Source organism: Danio rerio, chromosome 6, assembly GCF_052040795.2.
Source record: "Danio rerio strain M-AB ecotype USA chromosome 6, GRCz13ab, whole genome shotgun sequence".
Classification (NCBI taxonomy): Eukaryota; Metazoa; Chordata; class Actinopteri; order Cypriniformes; family Danionidae; genus Danio; species Danio rerio.
In genome coordinates this window covers 14146278-14172047 of record NC_141026.1, presented here as the reverse complement: position 1 = coordinate 14172047, position 25770 = coordinate 14146278, and the positions used below count along the sequence as shown (strand labels likewise).

General features: G+C 39.5%; 2 protein-coding genes and 1 long non-coding RNA gene across 4 annotated transcripts in view; 2 read left to right on the top strand and 1 right to left on the bottom strand.

Moving 5' to 3' along the window:
* The window catches only part of kcnj3b (potassium inwardly rectifying channel subfamily J member 3b), a 33236-nt gene extending 29924 nt beyond the window's left edge, over window positions 1–3312 (top strand). The window contains exons 3-4 of one of the 2 annotated variants that reach the window (XM_087256795.1): window positions 552–1305; window positions 2392–3312. In XM_087256795.1, coding sequence (XP_087112921.1) covers window positions 552–1276 — 725 coding nt within the window. In that variant the 3' untranslated portion in view covers window positions 1277–1305; window positions 2392–3312. Of the gene's footprint in view, window positions 1–551 lie in introns of both variants that reach the window. The other variant, XM_087256794.1, reaches the window with a different exon arrangement.
* Window positions 1–25770, bottom strand: part of stk24b (serine/threonine kinase 24b (STE20 homolog, yeast)) — an 835587-nt gene that overhangs the window by 38343 nt on the left and 771474 nt on the right. The gene's annotated exons all lie outside the window — the stretch shown is intronic.
* LOC147843400 (uncharacterized) lies at window positions 9469–12810 on the top strand. The gene is made up of 2 exons (XR_015493364.1): window positions 9469–12064; window positions 12468–12810. It is a non-coding gene; the product is annotated as an uncharacterized LOC147843400 (long non-coding RNA).

Sequence of the window (25770 nt, the reverse complement as noted above, 5' to 3'; positions counted from 1 at the left end):
GTTTATTGCCACCTTTCATAGAAAGACCAAAAATACGAGAGAAATACAAGATCACGACATTAACTTAATTTATAGCCGTTCTGCACGTCATCCTCTGGATCATGCTTCGTCTGATCGCACTGGTCTTTTGAAATAATCCACCTGGTCTTGATAGTGAATCTCCTCCAGAAAGGACCGACTGAATCTCATGTTCATTTCATACAGATTACAAAACCCCAAAACTTTTGTTTTAACGTGCATTTGGTTCATTTGAAAGCACAGATTTGAAGCTTTATGTTGATACATTTCTTATGTCTGTGAAGCAAGTATTCGCTTGACCACCAAACTTTCATAAAAGCACAGGTCTAGTCAGAGTTTTTCCCCCATGGGAAACATGAGTCTATATCGATCGATGATTGGCTCCTGTACTGGTAGATGGGGCTTCATTCACCATATTGAGCATTACACTTTTCCCCATTCAAAACTATACGGGTGACATGTCTTGTGTATTCTAGAGTCCTTGCTTGAGCATTCTATTCACTAAATGAATCTGTTTCTTGTAATTATCCCAGGTATGACATGCCAGGCTCGTACTTCCTACACAGAGGACGAGGTTCTGTGGGGTCACCGGTTCTATCCTGTCATTTCTCTGGAGGAGGGATTCTTCAAGGTTGACTATTCGCAGTTTCATGGCACTTTTGAGGTTCCCACACCACCGCACAGTGTTAAAGAACAGGAGGAGAGTCTGCTGCTGTCGTCCCCCCTGACAGCCCCCTCTCTGTGCCACAGCGCAGGTGGGGTTACAGAGGGCAGTGGCACACTGGAAGGTCTGGAGCTTCAAAGCGATGCAGAAACTGGCTCCATCAATATTGCAACCCCAATGCCAACCAACAAACTGCCTGCCAAACTTCAGAAGCTCACAGGACGGGAGGTCCCCATTCGGGATGGAATGCCCCGTAAGCTTCTGCGCATGAGCTCGGAAATCACCTACAACCTGGGCGACCTGCCCGTCAAACTCCAGCGAATCAGCTCAGCTCCGGGCGTGGCAGAAGAGAGGCTTCAGCCAATCAGTTCCATGCTGAGCCCCACAGAGGACAGACTGGCTCCCAAGCTGGGCTTAATAGGTGGAGCTGAAACTATCAGCCAATCAGTGACAGATCTGCCGCCAAAACTGCAGAGGTTGGCTGGCGGGGTCGGGGTGGGAGGAGTCGGAATCGGAGGACGAATGGATGGTCATCTGCCTCCCAAACTAAGAAAAATGAACTCTGAGAGGTTCACAGGCTTGAGTTTAAAATGACTTCTGCCCTCCTCTGAAACTGCAATTGAGTAAACGGGACAATCTATACTTATAGCAATTTATATATGGATTCAAATATTAGATTATTGCTAATCCTCTGCACAATCTGGCATGTTTTTACCACAAACAGCATGAAAGCAGAATTCATTTTCAACACACTACTTATGGATAATAGCTACCATACTAATACTATACACTATATAACAACAGTTCCATATATCTTCATTAGCCTATTAGCCAAACTTGTTTTGAGGGCTTGCCTATATAACGTATATCTTAAAATAGAATATCAATACAATTATCTGAATGCAATGTCACTGATAATCCAAGGTAACTAATCTGAAAAAGCCAACGGCTATAACCTGAGTTAGCCATTTGTCTTTGTTTAAGCTGTGGGTTGTTTATTTGCGGATCAAATTAAACAGCGAGAGATTAGTTACTGTGGTTTTCAGAGCTAAAGAATCCAACCCAGACTCATTCTGAAAACATTGTCCCGGGGACGTTTCTGGAGACCATGGAATACATCACGGGAGTTACGTATTTTTGCCGTTTTTGTTTTCGCAAATGCCACTGTGTGCGCTTTTTCGTATCTCAAATGTCTCTGGCAAGTGCCGATCACACCCGAGCTGTTCCCGCGTAAACCCACCAGAGGCCGCTGTCGACCAACTGAATTACTTAAATGATTGACTGGGCGACCAACCAATTTTACCGATTGACCGCCCACCCACTTCCTTTCCCTAAACCCAACTGACAGTTTACAAAAGCTGTCCAGAAAAAGAAAAGCCCTTAGTCTGATTGTTACCACATTTTCGGATTTTACCACATTCTCACCCTGTTGTTCACTTGTTTATTTTATTTTTTAAATTCAGTTTTTGTCTTACCTGATTTCTGGAATCGCTCTTCCCCAGACTCGAACCCGGTCGTCGTGGTCAACTCCTCTCTGCGACTCAAGTCCGCCGACCTACACAACGAGCTAACTGGTTGGGCGGGAAAGCCCTCCACATGGAGGTAAGCGGTCAGCCGGTAAGAACGGCGTCATACCACCACATAGCGTTCGCTTAAAAAATGAAATGCAGTACGTACGTACCTCCGGCTACATAATTCGCGGTCTCCAGAAACGTCCACGGGACTACGTTTTCAGAATGAGCCTGCATTGACAGAATCACGCGCTGTGCATTTATGGAAATGTAACAAAATTTCAGACGAACTGACTCAGGTTCTGTTTTTGTTTTTTATCTATTGCATGATCTATCATTTCAGAGTCAAGCCAGATTATCTCACATCAAAGATTAAGCCTTAAATAATAGGAACCAAATGTAAAACACCAAACATTGTAAGCATGTAGTTTAGAAAGTGTTTTAAGAAGTGGCCACTTTTGAAAGATTTTCTGAGCTATTTGTGGAATAATGCGGTTTTCACATTTGGCTTCTAATACTTAACTGACCTTATATATAATGTTTTGTCGATGATTGTTTTCTGACGTTCTTTGTTTAAACTATTTTCCTGACCTGAATGACTTGAGTATTGTGATGAGTAGGATCGATTGAGTGGGGTTAAAGCTATGGAAGACAGAAATGAGCACAATGGATGTGTACATCTGTTTTAATATTCTTTATAGATAAGACTTTGTCAACATTGTTATGGCTTTGTTTAACTCTTGTGTTTGAAAACCGAAGCAATAAGATTATAAAATGCAGTGGAAACTACTGACTGGGAAAAATCTTGTACCTTATGTTACGTTAACGTTAAATGGTTTTACAGTTTTTTTTCTAATTGTTTCTCTCAATACATTCAATTCTACTTCTGACAAATATTAGAATGGCTGTTGGAGTGGTTTGTAATCCTGTAATAAATGTGTTGTGATGTGTAACAAGTCAATTAAAAAACAGTAAACACTGACGGATAAAGCTCCACCTGAAATCACAAAATAAGTCCAAAATGAATCAGAGCTATGAGTGCCTATTTTTGACACATATAAGCTCATTGGTATTGGTAGAGGTCTTCCCCGCAAATAAAGCAGGTTTGATCTGGTTTGACCCAGCTGTGTGGATGACTGGCAGCTTGCTGCCCGATGCTGCTCTTTGGTGGGGCTGGATTTCTTCAAATGCCCTGGGAGTTCTGTTCTATTTCTATGGACAAAATATACATTTTTCATGCAGAGAAGGCTAACTTGGAAATAAATGGCCTGATTTTAAAATCACTACGACAATTTAACAATCTTTATGATTTCTGGAATATTTTAGTATTTATGATCATTTATAATTGCACATCATTATTAGGAGTTAAGCACCAAATAAACATGCCAACAAAAAATAAGCGGTACTAACGTTTTTTTTTTTTTTAATAACACAAATTTGATGAAGATCATTCTACAATGGACATGAGGTTATAACTCAATGCTTTATTCAGACAAAACTTTAAGAGCTTTTCCACTGCATGGTACGCCATGGTTCGGTTCAGTGCAGCTCACTTTTGGGGGCTTTTCCACTACGTTCTATATACCCATTACTTTTTTTAGTACCCCCCCAGGTGAGATTCCAAGGCAGTCATATCATTGCCAAAATGTGTCGTAGAGTTGAAGTCAGAATTATTAGCCCCCCTGAATTATTATTATATGTGTTAAAAAAATATAATATATTTTGAACACATTTCCAAACATAATAGTTTTAATAACTCTTTTCTAATAACTGATTTAATTGATCTTTACATAATATTTGACTAGATATTTTTCAAGACAGCTTAAAGTGACAATTAAAGGCTTAACTTGGTTAATTAAGGTAACTAGGCAGGTTAAGGTTATTAGGCAAGTTATTGTATGACGATGGTTTTTTCTATATGGTTTGACTATCGGAAAAACTTGCTTAAAGTGGCTAATAATTTTGACCCTAAAATGGTGTTTAAAAAAATTCAAAACTGCTTTTATTCTTGCTAAAATAAAACAAATGACTTTCTCCAGGAGAAAAAAAATATTATCAGACATACTGTGAAAATGTCTTTGTTCTGTTAAACATCATTTAAGAAAAATTTTAAAAAGTAAAAAAAAAAAAATCAAAGGGGGGTGAATAATTCTGACTTGACAACTGTATATACGTTGCTGATCACCAATTGGTCCTAGTAAATCGTCATTACCAGAGTCACTACCGATGTTACTGGATTTGTCAAACATCTATTGTATGGTTGGTTCACATAACAAGAAAAAAGACAACTTAAATGGCAGCATTTTGAGCAGTAGAAGATGTAGATTTTTTTTTTTTTAGTTAAGGAGCAGATCCAGAGAGAGCTGAACTGGTCAATCTGAAATTAAGGTTTTTAGAAAGTGCAGCAGTAAGGGTGGTGCAACTATTGTGATAATACCACCTAATTTATGTGCCACAAAACTACAGTGGAAATGCAAACTGGGGCGAGCCAAATCGGTGAAAAAAGCAACCCAAATATATTATTTATCAAACATGTTGTAAGTTTTCAGTGTTTTTTTTTTTAAATAATGCGCAGATTATGACCAGTAATAACGTATGCGCTATTTAAACAGACATTTGATTTTCAAAGACAACTGATTTTTGATACGAACTGTGAATTTCGCATAACAGGTTTTAGTACATCATTATAAATGGATGATCATGAAACATCCCACTTACTGTCCTAATATGAGCTTATGACTGGAAGTCTTTCACTTTTATCTTTACAGTATAAACACAAGCACCAATTTTACCCGAAAAAGAGTATTTCTGTAGTCTGGTTCTGCTGGTTTCAGACTGCCAACTTTACACTTTCCCACATCCCTATTGGGCCCAATTGTGTTTTACCGATGATGTGAACCATTAATTATATTAACCGTCAAATTTATATTAGCCTACTCTTTTAAAAATACCTTACTATTTTTTATTATTATTATTTAAGCCACAGATCAGTGTGAAGTATTTTCCACCATTTAAAGGCCAGACCCATATCTTGTTTTGATGCCCTTTAATACGGGGGTCAAATCACCAGCTGTAATTCACACTCTGGTCATGAGACTTAATCAATTCCTTGGATCATCCTGAGAACATCAATACCAATAATCCGCTGAACTTCCTGCACACTATTTTGAAAAACTCTTCCTCTGTTCTGATTTTCACCAAATTCTTTGCTCTTCACACCCCGCTAGCGATATGGATTTTGTGTTGATAGATGAAATTGATTTCATTTACCACATCAATGAATCTGATGGCATGATGACAAAATGCATCCGAGGCTGTATCTCTACTGTACTTTGACAAATGCTGACACCAAATTTTATTTGTAATCATTCATTACTTTCATTATTGTCTCCCTAACGAGAATTTGCTCTTTGAGGAGTCAAAATTACTTCACAGAAGTTACATACACAACCTGACTAAAATCTTGTTGCCTACCCAAGTTTTAGGAGCAACATAAATAATAACTTGACTTCTAGTTGATCATTTAGTATCAGAAGTGGCTTAAATGAAAGGCAAAGGCCTCTAGATTACTCTTATTTTACAAAAATAGAATATGATCATGCCTTGATTGTTAATTATTTAATTAGGACAGTAAGGTCATCTGAAATGGCAAAGAAAGTGTTCTTGCAGGACTCTCAAAGTTCAACAAGGTTATTTGCATTCATCTTCAATGCCTCATCATTCATCTTACCCCAGACACACTCAATAATGTTCACATCTGGTGACAGGGCAGGCCAATCCTTGGGCACCTTGACCTTGTTTGCTTTCAGGAACTTCAATGTGGAGGCTGATGAATGTAACCCCAAACCATAATTTTTCCTTCAACAAACTTGACTAAGTCATTTCTATGAGAATCTTGGGTCCACGCAGGCTCCAATAGGTCTTCTGCAGTATTTGTGATGATTCATCTGAAAAAAATCTACCTTCTGCCACTTTTCCAAATGATCAACTAGAAGTCAAGTGATTATTTGTTGCTCTTACAACTGGGATCGACTACAAGACTTTTGTTAGGCAGTGTTCACACTAAATTAAAATCACTTTGGTCACAATGCCTAGTTACCGTTAATGACTACTCGTTATGTGTTATTTGTTTGTCTAAATTATCTCAAAATGTTTTTATTTCCTCACTGTTGCAGTTGGTTAAATTCTCATTGCTATTCTTAATTCCTCATTCATCTCTGTAGTGCTTGGCCCCTTCTAGCAACAACATTTCTTCTCTTATAATGCCTTTACTGGAGCTGTATCTTGCGATCAATCAATAACATGAGATCAACCAATAACAAACTACATCCATCCAATCAATTTCCATACATTTTTTTTATTTGTTTGTTTGTTTAAGAAGCAATGTCCATTTCATACTGACTTAAAGTCAGTTCTTCACATATTATCATTAACTTTCACTTATGTGGTTTTAAACCTTTGGACTATTTTAACGATCTAGGCGCAAAGTCTAAAGCACATGGCGCAAAAGCATTAAAGGGTCACGAAACACCAAAACACATTTTTTGAGCTGTTGACAGTCGTATATGTGTCCCACACTGCTAAAAACACTATTAGGACACCTATATTTCATTAAAAAGTGTAAATTGGTTGTTTTTGCGTTATTTCAAGCAAATTCGTACTTCCGGTTTGAAACTAATTTTTGAAGCTGCGTCACGGTCATGACATAATAGCGTTGTATTCCAGCGTGCAGACTGGGTGTCTGTGCCAGAGTGAGTCTTATTACGTCTTACAGTGTGTTGCATTAATGCATGAGTAAGGCTTGGTTCAAACCAATCAGCGCGCTCTATTGTGCAACTTCATTAATATTCATTGCTGTCAGAGTGTAGACGGCAGAGACGCCACGTTGTGTTGGCAAAACAAGCGTGAAGTGTTGCTTTTATTGTTTGCTGCCGTTAAGTTTTGTTTTCATTTTCTCTCTGTGAGAGCGCAGACTCACGCGTGGATTAACAGTGTGCGCAACGCTCGACAACAATAACTTACGTGTCTAAGGAGGAACATTGTTTACCTGAGAGCTGTTCTCATCTGCAAACGCTGAGATCTGGATTCGCTTGTAGTCTCCTCTAAATAAAGACGCGGCTCTAGTTGCTGTGGATTGTCCTGTCTCTACAGATTTGGTAAGTGAGCGACCAGTGCTCTTTGTTTATTCAGTTCGTATTTTATTCATATCAAACAAACTATTGCACCAGTGTAAACAAGTTAGCACTAACAGTTACAACCAAACTATAACCTCGTGTTGGATTTTGTGACCGGAATAACACACGCGGCTTTTTGACGCTACCTGCCGTGTGCATCTAAGTTTCCGGGAAATGCGGAGTTTTTTTTTCTCTCATTCGCCGTGCGGTATCAAACATTGCATGAAAAATACACGCTTAGAGCAGATCCTCGAATCAAATATCTCATTTGTCGGGAGGGACATGAATGAATTCCCTGAATGAAAGAGCCAAACTGCAGTTAAAGTCCACCATTTAATAATTTGGCAAATAATTCGACAACAGATGTCCATGTAAACACAGTCACATTGTCCGCTGTGGTTGTGTGTTTTAACTCTGAAATTCAGCGCGCACAAATAGACACTCCCACACCAAGCCTCTTTTCTTCCTCCGACACTCCCCCCTAAAAAGAGCTGGACACGCCCACTTTTCTGACTTTTTCCAAAGTAGAGGTGTGAAAACACCCTGCTGAAACGAGGGGGTTTCATGGCCCTTTAAGAGCCTAGTCAAAACCACTTTTTTCATTCTCTTAATAAGTTATGGGTGTGTTTTGAGCATAACATGCATTAAACCAATCAGAGTCTCATCTCCCATTACCTTTAAGAGTCAGTTGCATCGCACCACAGTGCATTTGCTATTTACATGGTGGACTTTGTAAGTGAAAAAACTGAACGCTTTACTAGCGAGAAAACGGTTTAACAGAGCATCTGCAGTGCAAGGATAAAGAACGAACCTCCTCCAAATGTGTAGTCTACATATTTATTTTTGAGTAACACTTTATTTTGATGGTCCATTTGAGCATTAGTAAACTGTCTTAATATCTGTTAATACAGAGTACAGACATTTAACAACAGACATTCAACTGACTATAAGAAACTTTGTCAACTTACATTGACAACTAACCCCAACCCTCTACAGTCTACTTATAATCTAATGAGAATAAGTTGGCATGTAGATACAATGTAACTAAAATTCATCAAACAGACCATCAAAATAAAGTCTGACCTAATTTAAGCGCAAAGATTTGTTTCAAAGCTATTTTTAAATTCAAGTCTAATTATATCTATACAGAAAATATTAAATTTTTGTAACATTTCAATCCTTTAATTTTTGTCATTCATTCATTCATCTTATTTTTTTTTATATGTAAAGACGTTTTTTTTTTTTATATGTGTTTTGTTGTACATCCTGTGTGTATTAAGCAATGTGTAAGCATTTGGACTCGCATAGGCACACTACTAACGCACTCTGCAATGAACTTTAGCTTTTGGTTGGTCAATGGTGCAGTCTATGTCAGTTCCTGGAAATAGCAATGCGCTAACATTGCACCTTAACACACAGGGCCGGAGTGGGACTCTTTTTCAGCCCTGGAGTTTCAAGCCTTAGACTGGCCCACCTCAGTTCACCACTGACTATCTTAAAATAAGGTCATTTCCAATTCAGTTTCTAATTACACTATCATGTCTTTTTTTTTTTTTTTTTTTTTTGAAAACAGCTGTTTTAAAACTTCAAATGTTCAACAACCCTTACAGTATTATATGTCTTAACAATAAAAATGAAAAAAAAAACCTTCATAGACGAGGACCGAACCCTGGGTGACCGCGTCTTAACCTAACGTGCTAACCACTGTACCACAACTGCTGTATGTTAATTGGTGACTTATCTAGTTATATTATCATTAACCTGCAGGCTGCATCTTGCTCACGAGGTTACGAGAAAATAGATAACAAGAGCAGAGCTACGGTAAAATAATAAATAAGAAGGCTGTGGTCAAGTAAATAAATAAATTATATTTAAAAAGTGTGACTGCTGAGAGCAACAGATTCTGGAGCTAGGGACACCGGCCCTCGCAGCCAAAAAACGGACCGGCCCACCGGGAATTCTCCCGGTCCTCCCGATTAGCCAATCCGGGCCTGTTAACACACCACCTTTCTAGACCGGCACACCCATAAGTCCATAAAGTGGCACAAATGGATTTCCTGTTTAAACATGTGGCGCGAAACATGAAAATTAGGGTTGCACTGGTCTGAAGACGCCAAAAACGTCTTGCGCCTTCTTGCGTAGGGTGTGTATGATAGATCCTTTTGTTTTTCTTTCTTCTGTTGAACACAAAAAAGACATTTTGAAGAATGCTTTTTGCTGTCATCCATTGGCGTCCATAGTAAAAAAATTTAAATTAAAAAAGAAACTCAAAAAGAAGTGAAGGGTGAGTAAATGATCATAGAATTTCCATTTGTGCATGAAATATCCTTTCAGTCATTAATTAATCCAGTGTAAATATGAAAACTTCACATTCTTAAAATGTGCTGCTCAATTATTGAATAAAACCCACACCCTTGATTTAAAGGAACTGGCAAGCACCACAAAAGAACTTAGTAAGAGCTCACGTGTGCAATTCGCAAGCTTTCATTTATTTATTATTTATAACGCCTGCCTTGAATAATAAAGCTCCTTTTGTAACAAATGGGCCGGTTTGTCCTTTCCCTGTACCCCAGCGGCTATATGAAATAATGTGCTTTTTTCTTAAGCGTGAAGTGTTTCTCCAGTCATAACTGCGAAAGTCAGACTGAATCTGATACAGATATTATTTTTTTTCGCCTTTCAGAACGAAATGAGGGTGGGAAGTGTGAAAGAGACAATGCGAAATGTGCGCTAGAGTTGCGTTGAATATACAAGCTGCGGGGACTCCACGCAGTTCACCGTTAAATGAATCCCTCGATACGACTTCCCTAAGAAACATTAACACATTACCTCTCCACAGGGGACCAATATCCTGAACTTCTGTCAGCAGGAAGCTAATTATAAAAAACCTGTGCGCCTCTGTGTGTTTGAAAGGAAGCCGCTGAAATACAGAGAATATTATCTTGTCACTAAATGTCAGATCCAGATGAAAAGAAGGGTTTCGTGAAGGTCAACCTGCACTGCTTAAAGAGCATTATTGCCGTGACCCCGTTCATCTCTACGGAGAGCTCTCAGATGCTGCCATTCCCTTTTAATTTATTTTCCCCCGCAGCCTGATGTCAAACGCTCCTTATTTCGTTTCATCAGTTCCATACTTAGCGATTTAATCCCGTCCTATATAAGATTAGCTAGTTAATGTACTTTCAAATAACCATTAATGAGTTCTTAAATTGTTTCTGCTCTCTGATGGTGGAAATTAAATCCCTCTCATTTAAAAGGAACTTACTTTGATGATGGAGTAGATGGAGAAAGGCTCGTGCTCATTAATTATAGATGAACAAAAGCGAATCTTTTGTTAACGACCTCATGATTAAATCTTTGCTGTTTTGTTGGTGATTAAAGTCTCTAGACGTCTGGGTCAACGGTGTGTTTGCGTTAGGTACATATCAAATCAGAATTGCTGAATTATCCATTGCTTAAGGTTCTTTCCAAAGTCAATTTGAAATGCACATTTTTGCTCAATGTGTGACATAATTTAAACTAAAACATGAAGATAGGGCGGGGTATAGATTGGCCCCTCCCCTTTAAAAACAGCCAATAGCTTTTCTTTTTTATCACAGATCTTCCAATGAGAGTAGTTGAGCTCAAACGCATGTAGCATTAGCCTCTTGAAGGGAATGGTACATGTCTACAGAGCATTTGATTGGTCGAATGAGAAAGCAAAGTTATTATTTTTTTAACGGTGATCCATTAAATGACAAAGTGTTAGCTTTGAATGCTTATTTCTTCTAAATGTCAATCGTGTCACTGTTTTGGAGTAAACTATTTTGTACTATAGCCCTTCACACATACAGACCTTTCTGGAAAATCACCGGCAATTTTCCAGAAAGGTCTGTGTGTGTGTGAACGGGTCCTTTTTAAAATACCGGTAAATTCGTTTTGGCAGTTTTTCCGGAAATAGAAGTTGTAACATTACTGGAAATTTGCCGGAATGCTGTTCTGTGTGAACGCAGAAGGAAGATTGCCAGAAAGAGCATGTTCCTGTCTAAAACGCACTGACGTGAGATGTCTACTCCAGCCAATCACAAAACTCAGACGCATTCACATCCGCGCTGTTTATGAAAACAAAAGCCTTTGAATATTTTCCATGCACATTTAGCTGCTAGATGTTACTCAGATAATGTGTTCCTTCTTAATGCTAACTGTGGACAAAATTATCGATGAAATGCTTATGATAAACCGCTGTTTGTTTACCTTCAAGCTCTGCTTCCTTCAGTTGCTTGACGCGTGTGCACGTGAAGCAGTCAGTGAGTGAAACCATACACACATAATATGAATATTTCGACATGCAAAAGTGTTCCTCCATATGTTTGTTGTCATCGAAATTGTTCACAATACTGATCCATCCACAGAGTTTGTAATGTAGTCAAATGTTTACAAATACAAGCCCAGCCATTTAGAGGTCATTTCTGGTTAATGATGTCAGAATTTACCGTATTTTGGAATGGGTGTGTGAACAGTCTTTTCCGGAAAAATTCTGTAACATCCGTGCCTGTGTGAACAGTGCTTTTTTGAATTTACCGGTAAAGTCGCTCTGGTAATTTTCCAGATAATTATCACGGTATCACTGTCTGAAAGGGGCTTTGAGATAACATTAAGGCTAGCATACTAATAAAAATACAGATGGGGACTAATTATTATTACCACTACTTTATTAGGTACACCTGTCCGACTGCTCGTTAACACAAATTTCTAATCAGCCAATTACATGGCAGCAACTCGCATGTAGACATGGTTCATGGTTCAAACCGAGTATGAGAATGGGGAAGAAAAGTGATTTAAGTGACTTTGAACATGGCATGGTTGTTGGTGCCAGACAGGCTGGTCTGATTATTTCAGAAACTGCTGATCTCCTGTGATTTTCACACATAACTATCTCTAGGGTTTACAGAGAATGGTCTGAAAAAGAGAAAATATCCAGTGAGCAGCAGTTCTGTGGACGCAAATGCCTTGTAAGTAATTAATGTGGATTTATATTGCGCATTTACTGTGTATGGCCATACACCCAAAGCGCTTCACAATCATGAGAGGGGGTCTCTCCAAATTACCACCAGTGTGCAGCATCCACTTGGATGATGCCACGACAGCCACAGGACAACGGCGCCAGTGTGCTTACCACACACCAGCTATAGGTGGAGTGGAGAGACAGTGATACAGCCAATTCAGTGAATGGGGATTATTGGGAGGCCATGATCTTAAGAGCCGATGAAGGGAATTTGGGCAGGACACCAGGGTTGCACCCCTACTCTTTAGGAGAAGTGCCATGAGATTTTTTAATGACCACAGAAAGTCAGAGGAGCGCCCCCTATTGGCATCACTAACCACTTCTAACAGCAACCTAATTTTCATGTTGATGCCAGAGGTCAGAGGAGAACGGCCAGACTGGTTTGGGCTGATAGAAAGGCCACAGTAACTCAAATAACCACTTGTTACAAGAGAGGTATGCAAAAGAGCAACTTTGATCGCACAACACGTTAACCCTTGAAGCAGACTGGCTACAACAGCAGAAGTCCACACCGGGTGCCACTCCTGTGAGCTAAGAACAGAAAACTGAGTCTACAATTCGCACAGGCTCAACAAAATTGCACAATAGAAGATTGGAAAAAAAGTTGCCTGGTCTGATGAGTCTTGATTTCTGCAGCAACATTTGGATGGTAGGGTCAGGAATTTGGCATCAACAACATGAAAGCATGGATCACTTTGGGCCCATTAGTACCAATTGAGCATTGTCAATGCCACAGCCTACCTGAGTATTGTTGCTGACCATGTTCATTCCTTGATGACCACAGTGTACCTCACTTCTGATGGCTACTTCCAGCAGGATAACGCACCATGGAATTAAGCACTAATTATCTCAGACTGGTTTCTTAAACATGACAATGAGTTCACTGTCCTCAAATGGACTCCACAGTCACCAGATCTCAATCCAATAGTGCATCTTTGGGATGCGGTGGAACGAGAGATTCGCATCATGGATGTGCAGCTGACAAATCTGCAGCAACTGTGTGATGCTATCATGTCAATATTGACCAAAATCTTTGAAGATTATTTACAGTAGCTTGTTGAATCTATGCCATGAAGGATTAAGGCAGTTCTAAAGGCAAAAGGCGTTCCAACTCAGTACTAGTAAGGTGTACCTATTAAAGTGGCTGGTGAGGGTTTTTAGTAAGATAAATTATTATAAAAAAAGCAACACAATTACATTCTCACGCAGATTCAAACACTTTTTCCAAAAAAACTCTATATTAAAATTGTAAGAATTTTTTGCCAGTACCCATACAACCTAAAATACAAAAGCTATTTTACAGTTTAATTAAATTTGAACAAGGCAAAAAATAGGCTCTTAAGCTACTTTCCTTGTGTAACTCTTGAGGTTGGCATGGGATGGCATTTGCCGCAGATATATATTCGCTTAAGGGCTAGACAGACGTGAGGGCAGCATCAAATGGTAGAAAACAGGATGCTCTATTTGTGTGGATGTTCCCTGCAGGGACAGCGTGCTGTCTCATCCAAGGTGTGTTTCAGCTGAAGTGTGCCATTTACCAGCTTGTTGTATCCGGGTGATGCACTTGAGACAGTTTGTGGCAGATCATCCATCCAATTTAACAGTCCATTGTTCTGTAGAAAGAATGAAAAGAAAGATGATTAGTTATTTAGCAAGGCAGACCTGCCTTTTTAAAGAATATATTCAGGCAAAAGGCTGATCGAAAATTACATGGCTAATCAAGCTGACTGAGAATCTTTTCAGCAATAATATTAAGATCATGTGTTACAACGAAAACACAAAATTGGTTACAATTTACAGTAAGATCTCATTTGGCTAAACATTGGCTAAATCAAGTAACATAAGCACAGCTTTGTTAAAGTGAGTTAACACAACACCTATGTTAAACAGTTAACTAAGGATGTCTGACAAGAAACTGATGTTTCGACACAGTGTCGAGATCCCGAAGCGCAAGTGTTTCGAAACACTGTACCGAAGCATGATCCAAAACACCCAAGTGACTAAGGTGATTCGAAACACACCAGGTCATGTGATTAAAGTGTTTCGAAACACCAGATCATGTGACAAAAGCGATTTGGCGAGTCTGCTTTTGGATGAAGGGTCAGAAAAAAATAGCTTGAAGTTGAGTAACCTAGTGGACCATCAAATGGACAGAGTTCAAATCCTGATTTGTTTAAATACTCTGAAATTATGACTTGATGTATTGTAACAATGCTACTTTTTTATGACCAAAACAAGACATATTTCACATTTGCTTCAAATGTTTTAGTTTCATGAAGCCTCGCTTTGCCCACCACTACAGTTAACTAATGGTTCCCTTCAGTGTTGAGTTAAAGCAAATGCTGAGATTAACTGAGAAAATAAATGTTGTAATTTTACTATTTAAAGGGCACCTATGGTGAAATATCTGCTTTTCAAGCTGTTTGGACAGACATATGTGTAGATATAGTGTATATACTGTCATATTGGGGTGATATAAACACACCCAGTCCTTTTTTTTTCTTCAATTTAACAACACAAAATCGGTGGACCAATTGGGACGGGTTTCAGACCTACCGCAACTTGACATAGGAGTGCGGTCCCCCTGCCCACCGAATTGATTGACAGCTGCGTATTAACATGTCTCCTTAGTAATGCTTATAATCATATCAACAAGTCAGGACGTGCGCAAAGCAACCGGGAATAAAAGATCTGTTCAGTTTGCTAGGATCATCAATCATCATCAAATGTGATTAAGAGTGAGTTTTACAAGTTTAAAATGATTTAATGTTAATGAATTACAGCCATTTACTCCAGATTTACTTCATCAGCCAGCCGCGTGTCAGAACAATTATAAAAGAAGATGATTTAATCCCGGTTTATGGACGTTAAATTAGGTTTATTTTGTACAGTAACATAACATATATCCATACAGCAGTGGAGATTAACCTGTATCCTGTCACATTTGCGTGCAAAAAGAGTGCAAAACTGAACGCGCGCACTGTCTGTGTCCGTTCTGTGTGTGTGTGTGTGTGTATCTGTGTGTATGCGTGAACTTTGTAACGACATTGTGTGTGACTCATCGTTGCAACTCCACAACAAATGCATCAAATACTCATTGGTAAAGTTCTTACTGTAGTATTTCTCACAAATGTTACGTGAGATCTTTTTCCTTTATGTCTGTCTGTTGTCTGAGCCAGCCGAGGGAGGAGATTGAGGCATGCTGAAAGGCACGTAAAAACAGTGGGCGGGGAGGACTAGCCTTAAAGGCGCAGTACAAAAAAACTCCACCTGGTGCTCAGAGGTATAAAACAGAAACTTTTAAAAGGTATAATAAATAATCTCATGGGTGTTTTGAGCTGAAACTTTAAAGACACATTCTTAAGACACAAAAGACTTATATTAAATCTAGGTGCCCTTTAAAGCTTGACACTTCTGTAGTTACATAATCTACTAAGACCGACAAAGTTTAAAATTGCTATTTTATTAGTTGACATAAAATATAAGAATCTTTACTCTCATTTTAGTGTAATAATCAAGAAACTTTGCTGCTGTACCATGGCTGCAGCAGGCACAATAACATAGATTCCAACTAGTGGTGCAGGTGTAGTACTTGGTGCTAAGGACTATTTTCAGGTGCTGCGTAATATTGCATCTTCTGATAGTTTCTTGATGAATATATTCAAAACTGTTTAACTCTAAAGGCTGATTTATACACGCATATCAGTTGTCGCTAGGGCACTTCAGCTCATTTTGGAAGGGCACTTTCTATCCAAGACTAAAAAGGGCATATGCACTGCACAGGTTGAGCCCTATGTGTGCACGTGCCTGATTTCAATGACAAATGTCGTGAGTGCAGTATTACAAGTCGAGATCGCACTCATGTCAATTTTTCATTCAGTCAGTCAGCATGTCGCCTTAAGGTGTGCAGGGGTGTCCAAACTCGGTCCTGGAGGGCCGGTGTCCTGCATAGTTTAGCTCTAACTTCCTCCAACAAACCTGCCTGGAAGTCTAGTATACCTAGAAAGAGCTTGATTAGCTGGTTCAAGTGTGTTTGATTAGGGTTGGAGCTAAACTCTCCAGGACACCGGGCCTCCAGGACTGAGTTTGGACATCCCTGCCTTAAAGGGTTAAACAAATAACGCACAGCACTTCTACAGTTACAGAAAAGTTAATATTTCACTTAGCTTTAAATACGTTTTGGTGTGATTATAACCCGCTATTTAAAAACACAACTAAATGTTTTGAACGAGAAGCTGTAATGTAGCCGTGGTGGGATGAATTTTGGTTTGGTGCCCCACCATGGAAGAATGAATGTAGCAGAAACCATGTGAATGATCCCACGCAGCCTTCGTGTGGTTGCATAGCCCTTGTTGTGGCTGACGCCGACACTGACTTGCACTTTTCAAAAAATCTAACTACACGTCGCAACAGCGCACAGCGCAAGCTCCGTGATTGGTCGGCTGAGTAGCTGTGAGGAATGTGGGTGGTGCTCAGCGACCCAAGCCCGATGGAGTGAGTGTTTACAAGTGCCAAGTCCCATGAAGGAGCTCCAGATGTAAACTTTTGTTTGGTGTTTAGCTTATTGTTTAGCTTATAGTTAGCTTAGGTGTTTAGCTTATTGTTAACTTACTTATTGTTAACTTACTTATTAACTTACTTATTACTTTAGCTTATTGTTAACTTACTTATTGTTAACTTACTTATTAACTTACTTATTACTTTAGCTTATTGTTAGCTTACGTGCAACATTGTTGCACGTCTGCCTGTTCCCACCTCTAAATGAGCGAGGTAGCACTCAGAAAAAAACAAAACACCCACGAAGAAACTTGATACAGAGGAACATAACATAACCTATTATTGCCAGCTAGCCTTTCAGAAGTGTTATTGCAGAGCAATGCAAACAGCATGCAGAAGTATACAGTAAATGCACAGCTACAAGCAAGGCATGAGCTGTGGGTCATGGCGATCACTCGACGCAGAAGTATAAACCAGGCTTAAGGGAGTTGTAAAATGAAACAAACTGAAATGAAATGAAGTTTTTTTGCTTTAACATTACCCAATAAACTTGTTACAATGGTCAATTTAATGTTTATATACATTTAATCAGCTGTTAATTGATAGTTCATATTAGCCCATTTCTGAAAAAGTCTGATGATGCCACAAACCTTTCGGCTCTTGTTTCACATCTGAATAAAAAAAATCAATTCTTTCTGCAATCAATTCCCAATTGCCCTACACATCCCCTGTGACTCTACATACACAAACTGCCTGTTCATGATGGTCATTTAGTTCACTGGACCCAATTTGCACTGATACTTACCACTGACAATTTAAAAGCAATGCCAATTTAGTTTAAAATTCAACCATGTAATGTAAAACTAAGATGGAATATGATTGTTTTTTATTGTTATTTCCAAACAATATAACATATTCTTGTTTAATTGGTGCCATGTGGGCCTTATTTTTTAAACCACAGGAGGAGCAGAGGTAATTTTGTTTTAAAAACTCAACCCTATCACACTCAACCCCATAACACACATCATTGTTTTGGGGTTGTAAACTTGTAACAGGATTGAGATATTTACCTAATTCATCAAGAATTTATCAAATTGAAATATTTGAATATAGTCATTTTCTTGTCGGCTTAGTCCCTTTATTAATCTGGGGTCACCACAGCGGAATGAACCGCCAACTTATCCAGCACATGTTTTACGCAGCGGATTCCCTTCCAGCTGCAACCAATCTCTGAGAAACAGCTGTACACTCATTCCCACTACGGACAATTTAGCCTACCCAATTCACCTATAGCGCATGTCTTTGGACTGTTGGGGAAACCGGAGCACCTGGAGGAAACCCACGCGAACACAGGAAGAACATGCAAACTCCACACAGAAACGCCAACTGACCCAGCCGAGTCATTAACCAGCGACCTTCTTGCTGTGAGGCGTCAGCACTACCTACTGCGCCACTGCGTCGCCCTATATAAATACATACTTACTATAACTTTTTTTGTCACTAATAGACTATTTGAAGCAGTGTTTTTCACTTAAACTCTGAAGCAATTTTATGCCAGACATGGTACCCGTATCAGCAGCAGATTTTATATTGAATGTGTCACGAGCTTTAAAATTGAGTTTGCTCAAACTGAAATATAACATTTTTAAATAGTCTACATAATTAGGCACAATTTAATCTTTAAAAAAAACATATTTATTAAACATTAACGAATGCCAGGAATCACCATGATACAGCAGCTAAGTAAAGTGATTATAACAGTGCTCAGCATATATAAGTACACCCCTCACACATCTTTTAAATTCATATTTTTATATAGGAAGCTGTACAATATTATATTTGTGCATATACATTAGATCAGTCAGTACTGAAGCCAAATCTGGAGCTTATCAAACAAAATAACTTACCAATTACCATAATGGTCCAAAAACTAGTACAGCCAAATTTATGTTATAGAAAGATAAGCAAAAAAAAAAAAGAAAAATTTACTTGAAATTTTGAAGGTTGTAATTTGAATTGAATTGTATTATCTTTCAATTTCTAAATATTTTAGGTGACTAAAATAGTATTTTAATAAATATATCTGTTTAATAAATTGTGTTTAAATGCACCAAAATACACTGCCTATATTCACTAAGAAATGGATAACAATATTCGGTTTCAAAATGGAGTAACTCAATTATGCTGACTCTAAGCACATATTGTTCTAGAAAATAGCAACTTTTCATTTTTTGTTAGTCGTAGTACACGATGTGACTACAGAAGAGCCAAGCTTTAAATAGAAAAATGATCTCTTTCGGAATTAAAATCAAACTCTTTTTTGAATTATAGTGGCGCAGTAGGTAGTGCTGTCGCCTCACAGCAAGAAGGTCGCTGGTTCGAATCTCGGCTCAGTTGGCGTTTCTGTGAGGAGTTTGCATGTTCTCCCTGCGTTCGTGTGGGTTTCCTCCGGTTGCTCCGGTTTCCCCCACAGTCCAAAGACATGCGGTACAGGTGAATTGGGTAGGCTAAATTGTCCATAGTGTATGAGCGTGTGTATGAATGTGTGTGTGTGTGGATGTTTCCCAGAGATGGGTTGCGGCTGGAAGGGCATCCGCTGCGTAAAAACCTGCTGGATAAGTTGGCGGTTCATTCCGCTGTGGCGACCCTGGATTAATAAAGAGACTAAGCCGACATGGATGAATAAATGAATGAGAGAGAGATGTTAATGGCCTGGTCTGATCCAATTCAGTGATTTATAAGTTAAAAGTGCTGATTGTCTAAAATGGCTGAAATGAGCCCTATTTCCACACAAAAAAAATGTGGTGTTCCTTTAAACAAGATTGTCATCCTAATAAATAGAGTAGTGGAGTTCAGCAGAGCACTGCAAAAATGTCAAATAATATGGGGACAGTTTGGTCACTAGCTAAATATTGTGTCAGCAAACTCCCAAAGCCGCGAACCCACACGAAGGCTACAGCAGACACGAAGAGGCTGCTGAACGGCTAAAAAAGCATTTGGCTATTGGAGTGAAAGAACCGCGTGGGTGTTAAGGGCGATCCATTTTCTGAGGCATTGTGCAATGTGTTCGCTCACCAGTTTACCTCGGTGCCTGCGGGTCAAGAGGCCTTAACGCTCACAGATACGTGCAATGCGCCATTGTGCACTGGACCACTTTGATACTTACAGACGATTGCGCTTGGAGAAGCTGTTCATGTGGAATCATGGGGGCGTTAAACCTTGTCATGGCCTAACAGCAGCCCTGGCATATCTGGAGCCATAATGATAAGATCTCATCACTGTGACAGTTTATGCAACTGCCATTTCCCTCTGCCAGTCTCTCTATCCTCTCCCTCCCTTTCAGTTCTGCTCGCTCCCCTCACCCAAAAAAAAATTAAATAATAAAAACACGTTGAGAGAAACCGTCTTTATCGCATTTTTTCGGCACCTGCTTCAACAATAGTTATGTGGCAAACACGTCCGTGTGCGAGGTCGCAGTTGTCATGTCACTGGCCGTAATAACATCCATTACATCAGACTCAATCAGCGCGTCCCCGGAGACGGCAGTCCATGATTAACTGGTCTGTCACCCATCATTTGACGCGCCATTTGTCAGTATCACTCTGCGGCGCGTCGGGTAGGGTAGTGCTTCAAACTGAAACATTACCGCAGAAGGCACATGCTAAGAGGACTGTGCTATGAATGTTTTAGCAGACGGCGACTGCAACGCTACAACAGAAATAGAAACAGCGCCAGAGTTGAAGGCAGCCAGGCAGGCACTTGGAGCGGGAGTACAGTATGGGAGCCGTTGCTAGGTAACGCCAGAGCCCCGGGCGCGCGCGCAGGAGCATCCTCGCGCCCCTCTAAGCGGTTTGTTAAAGGAAAATAGATTTGCATCAGCCCTGCTGCTGCTGTCATTATGAGCGGTATCGTCGTCACCTTGAAACACTTGTTTCGCGGTGAATGTGCAGACCTACTTTTAGCAGTGGACAAATGCTCAAAAAAGACTTGTTTCCCAAAATCATCTCTTCTTCACAAATAGTAGGGGACAGTGGGGACGGGTTTAAGTTGAAACGATGGAATGAACAATGGATCGAACGATGTACAATACCCAGATAGGCAGCATACAAATGTGGGCTACTTAGGTAGTTATGCGGCACTGGTGGTCTTCCTTCGCCCTAGACAAAATGAATATGAGCCTGAAGTGGCCCACCTGTACAGAGGCAAAAGGGGGCCAAAGATTCCAATTCATAAATGGGCCATTTAAGGCAAAGATTTGGTACTTATGGCATGTGGGCCACAGTTGGCAAAAATGTGGCATAGTCATTTAAAGGTAAACCTAAAATGGCTTACACGTGTAGGTGCAAATGTGGCCCAGTTATCTTAAGACATTGGCCACTTTTGGCAAATATTTGGCACAGTAAACTCTGGATAATGCAGCTGTGAGCCTAAATTTGCCCAGAGAAAATATGAAAATATAGCAAATGTGGCCCAGGTATTTTAAAACATATTTGGGCCACTTTTACCAAATATTTGGACCAGTGGCTAATGTGGCTGTGAGCCTAAAGTGGCCCAGAGAAAATTTGGCAAATGTGGCCCAGTTATTTTAAAACTTATGTGGGCCACTTTTGGCAAATATTCGGCACAGTAAGCTCTGGCTAATGTGGCTGTGAGCCTAAAGTGGCCCAGAGAAAATATGGCAAATGTGGCCCAGTTATTTTAAAACATGTGGGCCACTTTTGGCAAATATTTGGCACAGTAAGCTCTGGCTAATGTGGCTGTGAGCCTAAAGTGGCCCAGAGAAAATATGGCAAATGTGGCCCAGTTATTTTAAAACTTATGGGGGCCACTTTTGGCAAATATTCGGCACAGTAAGCTCTGGCTAATGTGGCTGTGAGCCTAAAGTGGCCCGGAGAAAATATGGCAAATGTGGCCCAGTTATTTTAAATCATATGTGGGCCACCTTTGGAAAATATTTGGCACAGTAAGCTCTGTCTAATGCAGCTATGAGCCTAAAGTGGCCCAAAGAAGATATGGCAAATGTGGCCCAGTTATTTTAAAACATATGTGGACCACTTTTGCCAAATGTTCGGAACAGTAAACTGGCTAATGTGGCTGTGAGCCTATATTGGCCCAGATGAGATATGGCAAATATAGGAGAGTATCTCTGGCTAAAGATGGTGTGAGCTCAAAGCAGCTGAGGTAAGATTTGGCAAGTATGGTACTGTTATCTTAAAACATATGATAGGTCACTTTTGGTAAAGATAAAGTACAGTGGTCATTTGATAATTATAGGGGTATAAGTGTTTAGTGTGGGCCAAATCTGAGCCACATGAATTTTGCTAGCTGGGTATGATTATGTAGATTATACACTTTATAAGTACAAATAAACAGCCAATATTTTATAATATGCAGGTAATAAGACACTAGTTAATGGTGAAAATTGGTACTTAACCTGAAATGTTACCGTTTAAGCAATACAAAATAGTTATAAGCAGGGTGCGAATTACAGGGGGGTTTGGGAGGATTGATCCATACCTGCCAATACTCCCGTCCTTCCTGGGAGTCTCCCATATTTCAGACCCATCTCCTGTTTTGGTCTGTCTCTCCCAGTGACTCGGGAGTCGCGACCCTCAATATTCTCTGAGGTGGTTGGTAATATACAAACGCGCGTGCACAAATAGGCCCAAGTAGATTAGAATACAAATAAAATATGCTAATTTTAAATTTTAATTTTAATAGTTTAATAAAAGGAATTAGATTTTGGGAAATAACAAAGTAACCCCTCCTGATTGTCCCACGACCCCTCAGTGGGTCCCGACCCCCACTTTGAGAACCACTGATTTAGTTCATAAATGAATCTGCAGTTCTGAATGAATTGTTCTAGATCGTTCCAGCAGGACCCCCTTGAAAATATGCATTTTACAGCCTACTTTAACTTTTATGGATGCACAAAGAGACTATAAATTGTCAGCGCTGCTGTACAGACTAATTCTTTTCCGATTTTTAATAATAAGCAAAAAAACAACACTCCAATGCTTTTTATGCGTGTTTGTTTATTGATTGATTGGTCTTATAGATGTTGAATTGAAGTTATTAATTCTCAGTTGGTCAGAAAAAAGACACAGCTCAGAATGGCTACGGCTGGAATCACATAGGACATAGGCTACTTATTTTTTAACACGATTAATGGTAATGCGTACCGTAGATTTGAAATGACCTTATGTGACCTCGTCATCCTGTTGTGCACTGCTATTCATAAATCCTCTCCTTTGGCCTCATGTGACATCCAACGCACACTTCAGAATCTTGCTGAAAGAAGTATGTAATCCAGGTAATTTTTGCCTACCTTTTAAGGCTCAGTCCCAAATGGCACACTAAACCCTTGTGGTACTCCTCTGAGCCAGCACTTTAATACCACATTTACTATCAATAAGAAGTCTGCTAAGAGCTCACCTCAGTGTGGGCTCATCAGAAGTGACTTTCAAGGGTGCTTGTGAGCTTCTGAAAGCAAAAATGATGATAGGAACACTGTCTACATTCTTGTAGACTTAAGCCCAAAGTATACTTTCACCACCTGCGTTCTATGAAAGGCTGTGCAAAGCAAATGGGAAATGTCATCCTCAGAAGGGTACTTTGGAGTAAAAACAATCATGACCGCCATATTGAAGTATCAATTAGAACTGTTTAAAGGGCACCTATGATGAAAATCCTCTTTTGTAATCTGTTTGGGCAGAACTGTGTGTAGGTATAGTGTGTCCACAGTCATATTGGGGTGGTATAAAGACAATAAGTCTCTCTTTTTTTATTTCCTGACGTTAAAATAGAATCCAAATCCCTCCCATTTTAAGACCCATCGCAACTTGACATATGAGGGCAGTTTCCGCGCCCACAGAATTGAATGACAGCTGCGTATTAACATGTCTCCGTATTAACGCATATAATCATATCAACAAGACAGGACGTGCGCAAAGCAACTGGGATTAAAAGATCTGTTCGTGTCTTTGTGATCATCAATCATTTCAAATGTGATCAAGAATGAGTTTTACAAGTTTAAAACCTTCAGTTCAATCCCGGTTTGTGGATGTTAAATCAGGTTTACTTTGTACATTAGCATAACAGATATCCACAAAGCAGTGTACATTAACATGTATCCTGTCGCATTTTTAATGCAAGAACAGTGCAAAGTTAGACGCATGAACATGTAACAACATAATGTGTGACTCATCCTTGCAGAAAGGCTTGAATTAACTCCACAACAAATACATCAAATAATAATTGGGAAAGTTCTTACTATAGTATTTTTCACAAACGCTGCGTGAGATCTGCTTCCTTCATGTCTGTCACAGTGCTGTTTATCTGACACAGCCGGAGATTGAGGCACACTCTGACATGCACATGGGAACAGTGGGCGAGGAGAAAAGGCGCAAGCCACAAAAACAGCTACATTGTGATTTGAGCAGAAAATCCAATATTCTGAAAGGCATATTCAATAATATGATGGGTATTTTATGCTGAAACTTTGCAGACACAATCTGAAGACACAAAAGACTTATATTAAATCTTGAAAAAGGGGTAAAATAGGTTCCCTTTAAAACTGACCACTTCGAAAGGCTCTTGTAGTGAAGGATTTTGAAGGGGTACTAATGGACACTTTGGGCCCCTATGACACCCCATTTGGGCCCCAATTTGTACAGGGAAGCACTTCTTCCATTCAGGAGGGTTCATCCCTAAACCCTTCAAAGCTCTGCCGCTTTGGGAGTAAACCCTTCGAGGGAATAGGGCAGAGGGATGAGCCTTACCAGATAGAAAGCAGTGAATGGCTTCATGGTTGTAATCAAGTGTATGCACGTATGTATGTATGTATGTATGTATGTATGTATCCATCCATCCATCCATCCATTCGTTTTTGTTATCTACATTTTTATCTTTATATAATCTCTACATTTGAACTTAAATTGATTGCTAAAACGATAAAAACTAACAATAATAAAGCATTTCGTTTTTAAAGTAAACCTGATTTGAGAGCTGGACTGATCCATGGAGGGGGAAATATTTGAACGGATGTAATAATTACATAATTTTTTTTTTGTTAGACCCTCACCATAGAAAACATGACAGATAACTATGTTATACTATGTTATACATTATTTATAGAATCTTCTAAGTACTTCTGGGGGGGGGGGGGCTCCATATTTCCTGGGGCCTTAAGCGGATGCATACCTCGATTACTAGTTAAATCCACCCGTCTGCAACACTGGAACTGGCCCAATCCCAAATGGCAGGGTTGTGCACTTACTGTTTTGCAGACACATACTGTTTTGTATGTGATTATCAGGAAATCAGTACTCTTAGGTACAAATGATGACTGATTTCTTTAAATGTCGAAACTGATAAATGGAAATATATTTACTGGGACACTGCAATAGTTAACTAATAAAAAGGAAAAGTTAAAGTACCATCATGGTGGAGGGAATCATTCAACAAACAAACGAAAACTAGCGTTTATTTATATTTGAACGGATAATCTGCACTGAATGTGTCACTACACAAATATTAGGTAACATATTCAAGATTTAGAATGACTGAAAACCCCCTTCCCTATTCTTCACATTGCAAAAGACTGGAGCCTATTGTATTTGGCGCCCTCTGCCGTTCAGATGAGAGAACCTGCGCATTTCTCAAGTAACCTTCTCATTGGCAAGTCCATAATTATATCGGTCATTAAAAGATTCCAGATTTAGCTTCTCGTCAGCAATTATACTCTGTTTAGAGAGCCAGCCAAACGTCCAATGAATCATCTCTTGCCTGGCCTTCTTAGATTGCCCGTAGATTAGCATAATCCAGATATAGCCTTACCACAGTGTCTTTGTCACAACACGA